The sequence below is a fragment of the Oncorhynchus gorbuscha genome, linkage group LG17, assembly GCF_021184085.1.
Source record: "Oncorhynchus gorbuscha isolate QuinsamMale2020 ecotype Even-year linkage group LG17, OgorEven_v1.0, whole genome shotgun sequence".
NCBI classification, from domain to species: domain Eukaryota; kingdom Metazoa; phylum Chordata; class Actinopteri; order Salmoniformes; family Salmonidae; genus Oncorhynchus; species Oncorhynchus gorbuscha.
The window spans coordinates 718,018-734,563 of NC_060189.1; the positions used below are offsets into that span (position 1 = coordinate 718,018).

A 16,546-nucleotide genomic window follows, 5' to 3' on the forward strand; every position below is an offset into this window, starting at 1 on the left:
TTGCTTTAAATAACAGTGTGAAAACCTTATATTTTTTTTTATTCATGGTCGCACCGAATTATTCTTTTTTAGGTTAATTTAGCAATCAAACATTAAAAAAATAAACCCTGAAAGTGCATTAGGGAACATAAAAAGTGTTTAAAAATAAATTGTTTTTCATTTTCATGTTTCGCTTTAAAAACCTTATACTTCATTGACCCTTCAAGAAAGTACTGAGTAAAGGGTCTGAAAACTTATGTAAACGTGATTTCAGTTTTCTATTTTTAATAAATTGGCAAAGAAAAATCTAAATACCTCTTCTTACTTTGTCATTATGGGGAATTGTGTGTCCATTTTAGAATAAGGCTGTAACGTAACAAAATGGGGGAAAAGTCAAGGGGTCTGAATACTTTCAGAATGTACTGTAGATGTGTGTGTGTGCCAGCGTGGGTGTCCTCCTGCACTGTCCTTTTAGTCCTCCTCCTATTTCCCCCTGCAGTAAGTCCAGTCCTCCTCCTATTTCCCCCCTGCAGTAAGTCTAGTCCTCCTATTTACATTTACATTTAAGTCATTTAGCAGACGCTCTTATCCAGAGCGACTTACAAGTCCGGTCCTCCTCCTATTTCCCCCCCTGCAGTAAGTCATCCTCCTATGTCCCCCCCTGCAGTAAGTCCAGTCCTCCTCCTATTTCCCCCCTGCAGTAAGTCCAGTCCTCCTCCTATTTCCCCCCTGCAGTAAGTCCAGTCCTCCTATTTCCCCCTGCAGTAAGTCCAGTCCTCCTCCTATTTCCCCCTGCAGTAAGTCCAGTCCTCCTCCTATTTCCCCCTGCAGTAAGTCCAGTCCTCCTATTCCCCCTGCAGTAAGTCATCCTCCTATTTCCCCCCTTCAGTAAGTCCAGTCCTCATCATATTTCCCCCTGCAGTAAGTCCAGTCCTCCTCCTATTTCCCCCTGCAGTAAGTCCAGTCCCTCTATTCCCCCTGCAGTAAGTCATCCTCCTATTTCCCCCCTTCAGTAAGTCCAGTCCTCCTCCTATTTCTCCCCTGCAGTAAGTCCAGTCCTCCTATTTCCCCCCCTGCAGTAAGTCCAGTCCAGTAAGTCTAGTCCTCTTCCTATTTCCCCCTGCAGTAAGTTCCTCCCTCCCCTGCAGTAAGTCCAGTCCTCTTCCTATTTCCCCCCTGCAGTAAGTCCGGTCCTCCTCCTATTTCCCCTCTGCAGTAAGTCCAGTCCTCCTATTTCCCCCTCTGCAGTAAGTCCAGTCCTCCTCCTATTTCCCCCCTGCAGTAAGTCCAGTCTGTACTCTATCAGGGTAAAGTTGGTGATTTTGGCGATGGGCTCAGGGATGACGAACTCTCTGACCCGTGTGTAGCCCACGTTCTCATACAGCCTCTGTGCATCAGTCTGCACTACAGACGTGTAGAGGACGACCGCAGGGAAGCCCCTCTCCCTGCTGAAGTCTGCCACTGTCCTGCTGAGGGCCTTGGCGATGCCCATCCTCCGGTGTGTACGCCGTACAGACAACCTCTTCAGCTCCATGCAGCCTGGTTCCCTCTCCGCAGGCAGGCAGGCCACCGTTGCCACCACCCGGCCGTCGCTCTCAGCCACCCAGAAACACGAGTCCTTGTTCTCCAGGTAGGTCTCCTGGATGTGGTCGAGGTCCTTCCTCAGGGAGGTGTCGATGTAGCTGTTGAAGAGGTAGCCCACCAGCTGCTTGGCCCCGGCCAGGAGGAGAGTGACCCCTACTACAGGCAGCAGGACGGACTTGGAGCTGGCCAGCAGGGCGCAGAACGTGACCATCAGGATCATCTGGGTCAGGGGCTGTTTGAGGAGGTGCATGAAGGAGGAAGGGACGTGCTCGCTCATCCCCATGGTGAAGATCTCCTTCACGGTCTCCTTGTCATCTTCCTGGTATCTTCGGATAGTGATGTCAGCAGCCATGGCACTGGTCTGTAGGGTTGGGCCGATATGATTAAATTCAATATCGTGATATTTGACATTGATGATATAGTGATGTGCAAGATGATATATCAGGAATTACAAAAATATACTTATTTGAACTTTACAAATCCAAAACGGTGCCATTTATCAGTTTTAGGCTGGGTAGCCTAGTGGTTAGAGCGTTGGACTAGTAACCGAAAGGTTGCAAGTTCAAATCCCCAAGCTGTCATTCTGCCCCTGAACAAGGCAGTTAACCCACTGTTCCCATGTAGGCTGTCATTGTAAATAAGAATTTGTTCTTAACTGACTTGCCTAGTTAAATCAATAAATATCAATGTCAAAGGAAGTCAAAATTAATTCACTAGGAAAAGCCTTGTTTTTTCACCATACGAAGATGACTTAAATGACAGGGCGACTATTATATCATAAATAAGCAAAATAATTACAGTCTGGAATGATTTAACACAGTCTGGAATGATTTAGTCATTAACAGTGCAAAACAATTATATTGTATATCAAGAGGAGCATATCATAGAACCTACTGGTCTGTCTAGTGTCTGCCCTTCAATAACTTACTGGTCTGTCTAGTTCAATAACCTACTGGTCTGTTTAGTGTCTGCCCTTCAATAACCTACTGGTCCGTCCTTCAATAACCTACTGGTCTGTCTAGTGTCTGCCCTTCAATAGCCTACTGGTCTGTCTAGTGTCTGCCCTTCAATAACCTACTGGTCTGTCTAGTGTCTGTCCTTCAATAACCTACTGGTCCGTGTCTGCCCTTCAATAACCTACTGGTCTGTCTAGTGTCTGCCCTTCAATAACTTACTGGTCTGTCTAGTGTCTGTGTCTGCTGTCCTTCAATAGCCTACTGGTCTGTCTAGTGTCTGCCCTTCAATAACCTACTGGTCTGTCTAGTGTCTGCCCTTCAATAACCTACTGGTCTGTTTAGTGTCTGCCCTTCAATAACCTACTGGTCCGTCTAGTGTCTGCCCTTCAATAACCTACTGGTCTGTCTAGTGTCTGTCCTTCAATAACCTACTGGTCTGTCTAGTGTCTGCCCTTCAATAACCTACTGGTCTGTTTAGTGTCTGCCCTTCAATAACCTACTGGTCTGTCTAGTGTCTGCCCTTCAATAGCCTACTGGTCTGTCTAGTGTCTGTCCTTCAATAGCCTACTGGTCTGTCTAGTGTCTGTCCTTCAATAACCTACTGGTCTGTCTAGTGTCTGTCCTTCAATAACCTACTGGACTGTCTAGTGTCTGCCCTTCAATAACCTACTGGTCTGTTTAGTGTCTGCCCTTCAATAACTTACTGGTCTGTCTAGTGTCTGCCCTTCAATGACCTACTGGTCCGTCTAGTGTCTGCCCTTCAATAACTTACTGGTCTGTCTAGTGTCTGCCCTTCAATAGCCTACTGGTCTGTCTAGTGTCTGTCCTTCAATAACCTACTGGTCTGTCTAGTGTCTGTCCTTCAATAACCTACTGGTCTGTCTAGTGTCTGTCCTTCAATAACCTACTGGTCTGTCTAGTGTCTGCCCTTCAATAACCTACTGGTCCGTGTCTGCCCTTCAATAACCTACTGGTCCGTCTAGTGTCTGCCCTTCAATGACCTACTGGTCCGTCTAGTGTCTGCCCTTCAATAACCTACTGGTCTGTCTAGTGTCTGCCCTTCAATAACCTACTGGTCTGTTTAGTGTCTGCCCTTCAATAACTTACTGGTCTGTCTAGTGTCTGCCCTTCAATAACCTACTGGTCTGTTTAGTGTCTGCCCTTCAATAACCTACTGGTCTGTCTAGTGTCTGCCCTTCAATAACCTACTGGTCTGTCTAGTGTCTGTCCTTCAATAACCTACTGGTCTGTCTAGTGTCTGCCCTTCAATAGTGACAACACAGTAAGAGCTGACAGTCTCCTTAAATCCTACTGTTCAACCCACAAACATGGTAGTGAGTCACACCCCCCTGGAGTTCAACCCAAACATGGTAGTCAGTCACACCCCCCTGGAGTTCAACCCAAACATGGTAGTCAGTCACACCCCACCAGAGTTCAACGTGGTGCGGCAGCGTAGCCTAGTGGTTAGAGCGTTGGACTAGAAACCGGAAGGTTGCGAGTTCAAACCCTGACAAGCTGACAAGGTACAAATCTGTTGTTCTGCCCCTGAACAGGCAGTTAACCCACTGTTCCCAGGCCGTCATTGAAAATAAGAATATGTTCTTAACTGACTTGCCTGGTTAAATAAAGGTAAAAAATAAAATAAAAAACCCAAACATGGTAGTCAGTCACACCCCACCGGAGTCTACTCTGGCACCCTGTCTATCATCCATAAACTCAGACACTGGTCTGCCCTGCAATACATACAGAGACAACAGTGAGAGCTGACAGTCTAGTAGTCTACACACTACGAATCATAGAAATATCATCTAACAGGCCTCTCCATTCAAATCACTGATGGTATAATGGGCAGACTGGCAGCCATAGGGAGTGCATTAGTTTAGCAGTCAAATTGCCACGGGTTAAAAGGTTAAGCCCTTTCTATAGAGTATTTGTCTATGCTACAACCTACCTACCACTCATCATTCCAAAGTACTTACACCAGCCAACAGCAGCACATCTCCCTCCCAACCCTCATCAACAGACTCTGTGTCCTTGGTGGTGGTCTTGCCTCTGATAGATCAGCAACACCAGTGTATTTACATAAAGTGCATTCGGAAAGTATTCAGACTCCTTGACTTTTTCCACATTTTGTTACGTTACAGCATTATTCTAAAATTGATTAATTCGCTTTTTTTTATGACACCACATGCTTGGCACACCTGTATTTGGGGAGTTTCTCCCATTCTTCTCTGCAGATCCTCTCAAGCTCTGTCAGGTTATATGGGGAGCGTTGCTGCTCCAGAGATGTTCGATCGGGTTCAAGTCCGAGCTCTGGCTGGGTCACTCAAAGACATTCAGAGACTTGTCCAGAAGCCACTCCTGCGTTGTCTTGGCTGTGTGCTTAGGATCGTTGTCCTGTTGGAAGGTGAACCTTCACCCCAGTCTGAAGTCCTGAGCGTTCTGTACTTGTCTCTGTACTTTGCGCCGTTAATCTTTTCCTTGATCCTGACTAGTCTCCCATTCCCTGTCGCTGGAAAACATCCCCACAGCATGATTCTGCCACCAGCATGCTTCACCGTAGGGATGGTGCCAGGTTTCCTCCAGACGTGAAACTTGGCATTCAGTCCAAAGAAATCTTGGTTTAATCAGACCAGAGAATCTGGTTTCTCATGGTCGGAGTCCATTAGGTGCAATTTTGGCAAACTCCAAGCGGGCTGTCATGTGACTTTTACTGAGGAGTGGCCACTACCATAAAGGCCAGACACGGAAGCCACTCAGTAAACCGGAGCCCTGTATATAGCCTCGCTATTGTTATTTTACATTTACATTTAAGTCATTTAGCAGACGCTCTTATCCAGAGCGACTTACAAATTGGTGCATTCACCTTATGCTCTTTAATTATTTGTTACTTTTATTTATTTTTTCTTAAAACTGCATTGTTGGTTAAGTAAGCATTTCACTCTAAGGTCTACACCTGTTGTATTTGGGGCATGTGACAAATTGTTTGATTTGATAGGTGGGTGCTGCAGAGATGGTTGTCCTTCTCTCTGGAGTTCTGTCAGAGCGATCATGGGTCAACTCCCTGACCAAGGCCCTTCCCCCACGATTTCTCAGTTTGGCCGGGCGGCCAGCTCTAGGAAGTCTTGGTGCTTCCAAACTACTTCTATTTAAGATTGATAGTACCCACTGTGTTCTAGGGGACCTTCAATACTGCAGACATTTCTCTGGTACTCATGGCTTGGTTTTTGCTGACATGCACTGTTAACTGTGGGACCTTATATAGACAGGTGTGTGCCTTTCCAAATCATGTCCAATCATTTGAATTTACCACAGGTGGACTACAATCAAGTTGTAGAAATATCTTAATTGGAAACAGAACGGGGTACCTGTCAATTTCAAGGCTGATGAATTGGAAACAGAACGCACCTGAACTCAATTTCAAATCTCATAGCAAAGATTCTGAATACTTATGTAAATAACGTATTTCTGTTTTAGTTTCTTTTATACATTTGCAAACATTTCTAAAAACCTGTTTCACTTTGTCATTATGGGGTATTGTGATGTCATTATGGGGTATTGTGCTGTCATTATGGGGTATTGTGCTGTCATTATGGGGTATTGTGCTGTCATTATGGGGTATTGTGATGTCATTATGGGGTATTGTGATGTCATTATGGGGTATTGTGTGTAGATTAATGAGGAATTTTGTATGCATTTAATCCATTTTAGAATAAGGCTGTAGAGTAACAAAATGCAGAACAAGGGAAGGGGTCTGAATACTTTCTGAATGCATTGTGTTGTTTTCAATTGTACTGGGTTGCACAAAAGCAGTCCCTGAGAAGCCACAAGTTAAATACAATTCCATGTCAACTTACCGTGCCAGTGGGCAGGAAGGCGGTCATTATGACAGGGGGGAATTTGAGACAAAATATCTAAAGGTTTGTATTATTAAAACAGACTTTCCAAATGTGAAAAGGAATTGTATTTAACTTGTGGATTCCCAGGTACTGTTTTTGTGCAACCAAATACGGTTGAAAACAACGCTAGTGTACACTGAGCGTACAAAACATTAGGAACACTTTAGTAATATTGAGTTGCACCCTTTTTGCCCTCAGAACAGCCTCAATTCGTCGGGGCATGGAATCTACAAGGTGTCTAAAGCGTTCCACAGGGATGCTGGTCCATGTTGACTCTACAAGGTGTCTAAAGCGTTCCACAGGGATGCTGGTCCATGTTGACTCTACAAGGTGTGGAAAGCGTTCCACAGGGATGCTGGTCCATGTTGACTACAATGCTTCCCACAGTTGTGTCAAGTTGTCTGGATGTCTTTTGGGTGGTGGACCATTCTTGATACACACAGGATGCTGTTGAACGTAAAAACCCCAGCAGCGCACGTGGAAGAAGGCTCCACCCTTCTTGACCAAAAGCACTCCAAACCGGTGCACAATGCCTAACTGCACACTGCCCTCAAATCTATGCAGTTCTTGACACACTCAAACCGGTGTGCCTGGTGTCATGTAAAAAAATCTTCCCAGCGTGAAATAGCTCCTACTCATTATGATGGCGGTGTGATTGTGACATAACTTGTTGTACTTTTTTTTTGTTTATGTATTTGTCACGATCGTCGTAAAGTGGAGACCAACGTGCAGCGTGATTAGAATAGATTATTCTTTAATTGAAGGAAGAACACAAAGAACAGTCCAACAAAACCAACAAGTGCAGACACAGGCAACTTCACATAGACAATAACCCACAAACCACAATACAAAACAGGCTACCTAAATATGGTTCCCAATCAGACACAGGCAACTTCACATAGACAATAACCCACAAACCACAATACAAAACAGGCTACCTAAATATGGTTCCCAATCAGACACAGGCAACTTCACATAGACAATAACCCACAAACCACAATACAACACAGGCTACCTAAATATGGTTCCCAATCAGAGACAATGACTAACACCTGCCTCTGATTGAGAACCATATCAGGCCAAACACAGAAACAGACAAACTAAACACACAACATAGAATGCCCACTCATATCACACCCTGACCAAACAAAACATAGAAACAGACAAACTAGACATGCAACATAGAATGCCCACTCATATCACACCCTGACCAAACAAAACATAGAAACAGACAAACTAGACATGCAACATAGAATGCCCACTCATATCACACCCTGACCAAACAAAACATAGAAACAGACAAACTAGACATGCAACATAGAATGCCCACTCATATCACACCCTGACCAAACAAAACATAGAAACAAACAAACTAGACATGCAACATAGAATGCCCACTCATATCACACCCTGACCAAACAAAACATAGAAACAAACAGCGCAAATAATGGTCAGAGTGTGACAGTTGCGGTTATTATTATTTAATTTTTTTTTACCAGGAAGGGCTCATTGAGATTTAAAATCTATTTTTCAATAGATGGTGCTGTCTATCTCGGCCAGGACAAAGTCATTACAAAAATTACAGACAAACAACGAGAAAAACTACAAGTAATCTAGTAAAAACCATAGAATTCACAAGAGTATAACAATATCAAAAACAGCTAATTAAACAAACATTGACAGGTCAGGGAAACAGTCTCAAAATCCTTCATCAGGGATTTAAAAACACCAATTGGGACAAGTTCTTCCAGTTTAAAAGTATTTTGTAAGGTGTTCCAGGACGATGGAGCAAAGTACATAAAAGCCCTTTTACCAAACTCAGTTCAGACATTTGGAACAGTTAGCAGGATAAAGTCCAGCGAACGAAGAGACGACACACCACATTTCTGAACAATGAAAAATGCCCAAATAAAAAGGTAGTAAACCCTAAATGGCTTTGTAAATAAAAGGATTCCAGTGACTGAGCCTACGAGTGACTAGAGAAGGCCAGCCAACCCTGGTATACAAAGTGCAGTGGTGCGTAAGGGTTTTGCAGTTTAAAATAAATCTCAAAGTGCCATGGTAAAGGGTGTCAATTGATCTCAAACACTGAGTAGAAACATTCATATATAAAATATCCCCATAGTCTAGTAAAGGCCTAAATGTAGCTGATACTAGCCTCCTTCTGGCTTCAAAAGAAAAACAGGCCTTAGTCCTAAAATAAAATCCCAATTTCAGCTTCAATTTTTTTGTAAGTTGTTGAATATGCAATTTAAAAGAGAGGCTGTCAATAAATATATATATATATTTTTTTTTTACAAACAAATAAATAAACAAAAGAGGAATAGTCACATGCAAACTATTTACATTGCCAGGAATCCTAAACAAAAAAAATCACATTTATTAATAAAACAAGTTTTAATTTCCTTTTTGTTTTTCATTGTAGTTGATGTTTTCCATATTGTTTAAATTCATTTTGAAAGTGAAAAAAAGTTAGGTTTTGAATTAGACCATTTGAATTTGTGAATATGAAATGGACCTAATAATATTAGCAGTTGAATGAAATATACTACATCTTTATCAGAATTCCTAAAATAAACATATCAAAACCATTAAATTTGTACAACCTGTCCCGTTTCCTTTGTAACAAAGACCTGTATGTCAATCACAAAAATGACACTATAAATACAGGTAAAAAACCGAATGAAAAATGATCTTCTCTATTCCACAGAAATCACAATTACAGTCAATATTCAGCTTGAATTTTTCCAAAAACATGTTTCACAGTATAAATATGTAACATTTTTAAATTAAACGTCCTTTACCTTGTTACCATGGAAACTTCCTTTACTGATACAATATTTGCTTAACCCCCATTGTATATCACCATAGATATTCAACCAAAATAATCCTGCTGAGGGAAGTGTAGTATCACTAACAATACTCCTAATCTGTGTATTACTATATGCATCTTTGAGATTGTTAATAATATTGCCAATTCATATATTATCAATTATTATATTATTATTGGAATCGCATCTAAAACAATTGCATATTCTTTCAGGGAATTATAAACGTATCAAAACAATTCCCCATATGAGAGTAAAAATATCCATCCTCATTCAGTAACTGACCAACCAAAATAATTGTATTTTCACATTCTCACATCAAACAAATTGGATATATTTGTTGTTCCATAGAAAGTATCTGTGAGGGGGAAACGTATGTTTATACGCTAACATCCAAGCTAAAAGTGCCTGCTTATAGATTTTGGCCAATTTTACTGGGATTTTATCAACATCAAAATTACACCGAAGCAGAAATTCTAAACACCAACAGTCAAGTAAATACTTAGGGAAGGCATTCCAAATACTGTTCTGCTTCAAATATACTTCAGAATCCAATCCAATTATTTCAACCTCAAAACCTCCTTGTTCTTGGGTATAACTGAGAATATCTTTCTGTAGATAGGGAGGATTGCTCCTCCAAATACAATTATGAAAAATCTTATCTAAGTCCTTTTTAACAATTTTAGGGGGGTAAGTCAAGTGATAACGAGACATAAACCGATCTGGATAACCCTTCAATTTTGGACAACTTGGGAACATTTTCACACCTGGAGAATTTTTACAGCATGATGTCACACACAGACACACACAAAACACAAAATAGGAAGTACTTTTAAGATTTTAACATGACACCTACTACCACACCCTGTTCAAAGGCACTTAAATATTTAGTCTTGTACATTCACTCTAAGAATGGCACGTTGCAACCCAGTTGCACAAATACACAATCAATGTTTCTCAAAATACATATTACCGTGCTCTGAGCACAGGAGGGTCGGGGTATGAGTCCAAATCAAACTATGAGAAACGGGGCACGGAGGGCACTTCTCGAATGCATAGTCCCTTTTTAAATATTTTGAAGCATGCATCGACGCAAGCTTCAGCCTAAAGTATGCAAATAAATATGACGCAAACACGTAAAAAATTATGCAAATATATTGAAATCAAAGGCGGACATTTTTTGAGCTGAAGCGAGAGAAAATACACTCCGACTTCGAAATTAAATATTGCCTTTTCACATCTATTGTTGCCTGACTACAATATTGTATCTTGATACTTTAATAAATACATGCTGTGTTAATGTTGGCCTGTTTACCTGCCTACGTACCGTATATCGCAAGACCATTTTAACTCAATAGGGCAAACTGGCTAAGTAACGTTGTAAGATAGACAAGATGGCCACGAGTCATTTGGACCTCCAAGATGATGGTGACGGGGATTTCCCCAAGGGCATAAGGCGAGGGTGTGTTTTAAGATCTCTTTCATTATTTAATTCAAGGGGCTTTATTGGCATGGGAAACATGTTAACGTGAGGTAATATCCAAAAGTGAAATAAACCAAAATTAACAGTAAACATTACACTCACAAAAGTTCCAAAGGAATAAAGACATTACAAATGTCATATTATGTGTGTATATATATATATAGTGTCGAAACATTTTACAAATGTGTCTCTTAAACTGTCTCCTCCCCTCCATCTACACTGATTGAAGTGATCATAGCGCTCACCTGGTCAATCTGTCCCGGAAAGAACACGTGTTCCTAGTGTTTTATACATCCGCGTTGGTAAAAGCACCTCGCTGCCCGTCACTATTAAGATGGAACATCAAACCATAGATCATCCCTTAACTATAATTTTAAAAATCGTCTTTTGATACATAGATGTATTATTTATCAAATAATTGATATCAACTAAAATAGTTTATCCCGATTAGCAAATAGCACGTGACTCTACTGAAAAGCTACATTTATAAATGGTTAGCTAACCCGTCAAATGATATCTTGGCCATCAAAATAGTAATATTTCTGCTGTAATGAAAACGATGTTTGTAATAGATAGCCCACCTGATTTAGTTATGTCTCAGAGAAATATAATCCAATTTGACACAACCAGCAGATTTGTGTTAGTGGTCCAAACAGAGGTGGGAGGGATTTACCGTATAGCTTGCTTCCAATTGGCTGAAAGCGTGACCTTAGATTCAGAGTTGATACATTCTGAAGTTTATTTTAGCACAATTATTTTTTTTTTAAATAGAAAGAAACAAGGCCAATGTAGAAATACAGAAAGGTAAAACAAGGGGCAGTTTAACACGTGAAAAATTATCTTGATAAAAAATGTTTTTCTAGAAAGACAAGCATTTATCTGCACCTATTATAACATCTGCAAATATTTGTATGCGAACAATAAATTTTGATGTGATTTCCACAAGCCACAACAAAGAAATGGTCAAACACTTAAAAAGACACAACTTATCCCCTCAGCCCTCAAATTAAGTGGACACCTCTGATGTATCATGATGTTTGACGAGTATAGCCTTGCAGGGGGAGGGAGGAATGGGTTTTAAATGGACCGGCCTTGCCCGGAAAATCGTCACTCGACATCCCGCTATGATTGTGTTTTCAGCCACTGGTAGCTTGTGGTTACTTCATATGCGCTACAGTTAATTATGTGTGCATGTCTACTTATATTAAATATATAATTATTCATATATGTCTACTGTATGATAGCTAGCTAACTAACGTTATCCTGCATAGCTGGAACTTCTGAAGAAGGGAAATTATTTATTTATACAATTTCCAAAAGATAACCAAACGAAAACACATTTACTTTTTTTACGTAGTAGCAAAATTTCGAAATGATTTGCATTTGTGTTTACTTACACTTGTATGTTGACTTCACCATTGATGTTGTTTTTAAGCATTCGCAGATTTTTCTTAGCGGATGTACAATTGTCGCGAATTGAATTCTGGGGAGTTTCAGGCCCTGGTGTGAACATAATAGTACACTGAGTAATGGCCTTTCCGGCCCCTTTCAGTGAGACGCCTCTTTTGGATCCCAAACGGCTCTTTAAAAATATATATGTTTTGTTTGCGATAGTTTGACTATGATTGGTGTTAAAACAATTCTAAGTAAATTATTACATGAAATCATACCTTAACCACAATGTATTTAAAAATGCATTTGGTTTGTTATGAAAAAGAATGCTATTAAACATGTGCATTTAAAATATAACTTTCTTAATGTATATAAACAAAGTGCATATAAATCTGACCATTCAACACTAATACAATCTGAAGAGCATAATAACAGAAAATTGCACCATATCAAAGAAAAATAAATAACTGCAGAACTGCAGCATCCCACTGAAAACATTAAACTGGTCCCTCATTTCTCTCTCTTCTTTATTGCCATGTTATAACCAGCAGCACACAGCAACGCTGACCATATTTTTATTTTATGGGAGATTTGCATAATTTTTTTACTTGTACAGTACCATTACATTCTTGACATAATTCTCAAAATTGTAAACCTGAAACGTTTCAATAGATTATGAAGAGAACATGCTTGTCATTGTTATAATATACATTTACATTTAAGTCATTTAGCAGACGCTCTTATCCAGAGCGACTTACAAATTGGTGCATTCACCTTATGGCATCCAGTGGAACAGTCACTTTACAATAGTGCATCTAAATCTTGAAGGAGGGGGGGAGAGGGATTACTTATCCTATCCTAGGTATTCCTTAAAGAGGTGGGGTTTCAGGTGTCTCCGGAAGGTGGTGATTGACTCCGCTGTCCTGGCGTCGTGAGGGAGTTTGTTCCACCATTGGGGGGGCCAGAGCAGCGAACAGTTTTGACTGGGCTGAGCGGGAGCTGTACTTCCTCAGTGGTAGGGAGGCGAGCAGGCCAGAGGTGGATGAACGCAGTGCCCTTGTTTGGGTGTAGGGCCTGATCAGAGCCTGGAGGTACTGAGGTGCCGTTCCCCTCACAGCTCCGTAGGCAAGCACCATGGTCTTGTAGCGGATGCGAGCTTCAACTGGAAGCCAGTGGAGAGAACGGAGGAGCTGGGTGACGTGAGAGAACTTGGGAAGGTTGGATGAGTTGAAGGGGGTTTAATGGCACAGGCAGGGAGCCCAGCCAACAGCGAGTTGCAGTAATCCAGACGGGAGATGACAAGTGCCTGGATTAGGACCTGTGCCGCTTCCTGTGTGAGGCAGGGTCGTACTCTGCGGATATTGTAGAGCATGAACCTGTGTACGGTGTTTCCTCCAACACATTGGTGCGGCTGGCTTCCGGGTTGGATGCGCGCTGTGTTGGGTTACGGAGTACGCATGGCTCTCAACCTTCGTCTCTCCCGAGCCCGTACGGGAGTTGTAGCGATGTTGTAGACAAGATAGGTGGTAATAACAATTGGATACCACAAAATTGAGGAGAAAAATAAGTAAAAACCGTAAAGTTGGCAGTTAGCAAAATTGAGTTAGCAACAAACCGCACAGCAGCATGTAAACAAGTCTACAAGTTGTGACCGGAAAATGGCTCAGTGTTCTGTCACTCATGGGGGCACTACGTCACCGCAAAATCTATGAGTAGAACTCGAAAATTCACAGGTGCTGCCATAGATTTACATTAGAAGTGCCCATCCAAGACATCTCAAGGTCATTGGCCACAGATAAAATGATGTCAAAAGAACATGGAGGCGCTACCAGGAGACAGGCCAGTACATCAGGAGACTTGGAGGAGGCCGTAGGAGAGCAACTACCCAGCAGCAGGACCGCTACCTCCACCTTTGTGCAAGGAGGAGCAGGAGGAGCACTGCCAGAGCCCTGCAAAATGACCTCCAGCAGGCCACAAATGTGCATGTGTCTGCTCAAACGGTCAGAAACAGACTCCATGAGGGTGGTAGTATGAGGGCCCGACGTCCACAGGTGGGGGTTGTTCTTACAGCTCAACACCGTGCAGGACGTTTGGCATTTGCCAGAGAACACCAAGATTGGCAAATTCGCCACTGGCGCCCTGTGCTCTTCACAGATGAAAGCAGGTTCACACTGAGCACGTGACAGACGTGACAGAGTCTGGAGACGCCGTGGAGAACGTTCTGCTGCCTGCAACATTCTCCAGCATGACCGGTTTGGCGGTGGGTCAGTCATGGTGTGGGAGGGCATTTCTTTGGGGGGCCACACAGCCCTCCATGTGCTCGCCTGAGGTAGCCTGACTGCCATTAGGTACTGAGATCCTCAGACCCCTTGTGAGACCATATGCTGGTGCGGTTGGCCCTGGGTTCCTCCTAATGATAGACCTCATGTGGCTGGAGTGTGTCAGCAGTTCCTGCAAGAGGAAGGCAATGATGTTATGGACTGGCCCGCCCGTTCCCCAGACCTAAATTCAATTGAGCATATCTGGGACATCATGTCTCGCTCCATCCACCAACGCCACATTGCACCACAGACTGTCCAGGAGTTGGCGGATGCTTTAGTCCAGGTCTGGGAGGAGATCCCTCAGGAGACCACCCGCCACCTCATCAGGAGCATGCCCAGGCGTTGTAGGGAGGTCATACAGGCACATGGAGGACACACACACTACTGAGCCTCATTTTGACTTGTTTTAAGGACATTACATCAAAGTTGGATCAGCCTGTAGTGTGGTTTTCCACTTTAATTTTGAGTGGGATTCCAAATCCAGACCTCCATGGGTTGATACATTTGATTTCCATTGATCATTTGTGTGTGATTTTGTTGTCAACACATTCAACTATGTAAAGAAAAAAGTATTTAATAAGAATATTTCATTCCTTCAGATCTAGGATGTTATTTTAGTGTTCCCTTTATTTTTTTGAGCAGTGTATATTTCCACACTATGAGGTTGAAGTAATACTGTGAACTCATGAACATTATGATAATGCCCATTTAGTGTAAGAGCTGTTTGAAAAGAACAGACATTTCAGCTTGTTTTGGTGGGATGGAGTTTTGGCGTTCCACTGTGACATCACCTTGCAGTAAATTAGTTAATAGACCAATAAGAAAGAGAGTTCCAAACCTTTTTTGGAATTTTTTTGAGCAGTGTATATCTACAGTAGCTTTGATTGAACTGAACATCATACTAACACAATCAGTCCATCATCATGAATCAAGTCGACAATCCACTTGGCAAATCCGTTTCCATCCTTGTCATACGAAGAGATGACGAGAAAATATGTTTTGAACAGTCAACCCAACTCAGAACTCTCTGAGTTCCCAGTTGTCTTGAAAGCATCATATATCCAGAGAATGCCAGACTGACCTGACCTCAGACCTGTTTTATCAAAGAAGGACCTGCGTGCCAACTTCCTGTTCAAGTCAGCACAGCGCTGCATAAATGATGTAATATGCCAGGGAGATATGTATACTGTAGCTAAGAAAGTAATACTAAGTGTATGTTGTGTAGTAAGCTGTTAGTAGCCCATGTGCTTCAACCTAATAATTTGGTCCCTTTCCACCTCATAACTTAGCCTACTGTTCTGACTTGGTGGTGCAGGTGAACACTGCTCGTCTCATTGGTGCGTAATGGATGACTGACCTTCATGGGCTACTTGACGTGTTGTGTTGCCAATATGTAATATAGAATGATGAAACACGTTTGGTTGCCTTCTAGAGTGGCTTAGGATTTGCACAGAAACCGAACTTGCCCGGGTTAAAAACAAAAAAAATCCCGATTAGATTTTGTTTCAAGTTGAAAGAGTTGGAATTCATGCAAGACACTGTATAATACATGGATCATGTTTGAATATAAACATTTATTTTATCAAACAAAACTATGCAACATTTTATCTCTGGGACCCTCAGGGTGACAAATCAGAGCAAGATCACTGAATGTAGTCAGTCAGACGTGACTATAAATTGTAGTTGCCTTGATAAAAGTGTTTTGTTGTTGTGCACTATCCTCAAACAATAGCATGGTATTATTTTGCTGTCACAGCTTCTGTAAATTGGACACTTCAGTTAAATGATTGTTAATCTAAGTTTTCTGACGATATCAAACATGTCTATGTCCCGGAAAGTTGGCTGTTGTTTACAACGCCATTCTCGTCACATTTCGCATATTGAGGAGCAACTGTCCCTATTTCGAGAAAATTATCCTATAGAGGTTACTTCGTTCGTCCTGTGATGTTCACTGAATCAACACTAGTCGGGCTATCGTATCCTGTCCTATTCTGTCCTGTCCTATCCTGTCCTATCCTATTCTATCCTGTCCTATTCTATCCTGTACTATCCTGTCCTATCCTATTCTATCCTGTCCTTTTCTATCCTGTACTATCCTATTCTG

General features: G+C 41.9%; 1 protein-coding gene across 4 annotated transcripts; it reads right to left on the minus strand.

The window, feature by feature from the left end:
- Nucleotides 1–1,121: 1,121 nt before the first annotated feature.
- Nucleotides 1,122–12,211, minus strand: LOC124001187 (probable N-acetyltransferase camello). Of its 4 annotated transcripts, XM_046307790.1 has the most exons (3): nucleotides 11,311–11,378; nucleotides 10,975–11,055; nucleotides 1,122–1,924 (listed from the first exon to the last, which is right to left on the minus strand). In XM_046307790.1, the coding sequence occupies exon 3, from the start codon at nucleotides 1,913–1,915 to the stop codon at nucleotides 1,145–1,147; it is 771 nt and encodes a 256-aa protein (XP_046163746.1). In that variant the 5' UTR covers nucleotides 1,916–1,924; nucleotides 10,975–11,055; nucleotides 11,311–11,378; the 3' UTR covers nucleotides 1,122–1,144. The 4 variants fall into 4 exon arrangements, with proteins under 4 accessions (XP_046163746.1, XP_046163749.1, XP_046163748.1 ...); XM_046307793.1 differs by lacking the exons at nucleotides 10,975–11,055; nucleotides 11,311–11,378 and adding an exon at nucleotides 12,127–12,211; XM_046307792.1 differs by lacking the exon at nucleotides 10,975–11,055 and having other exon boundaries at nucleotides 11,311–11,409.
- Between the last annotated feature and the right edge of the window lie 4,335 nt (nucleotides 12,212–16,546).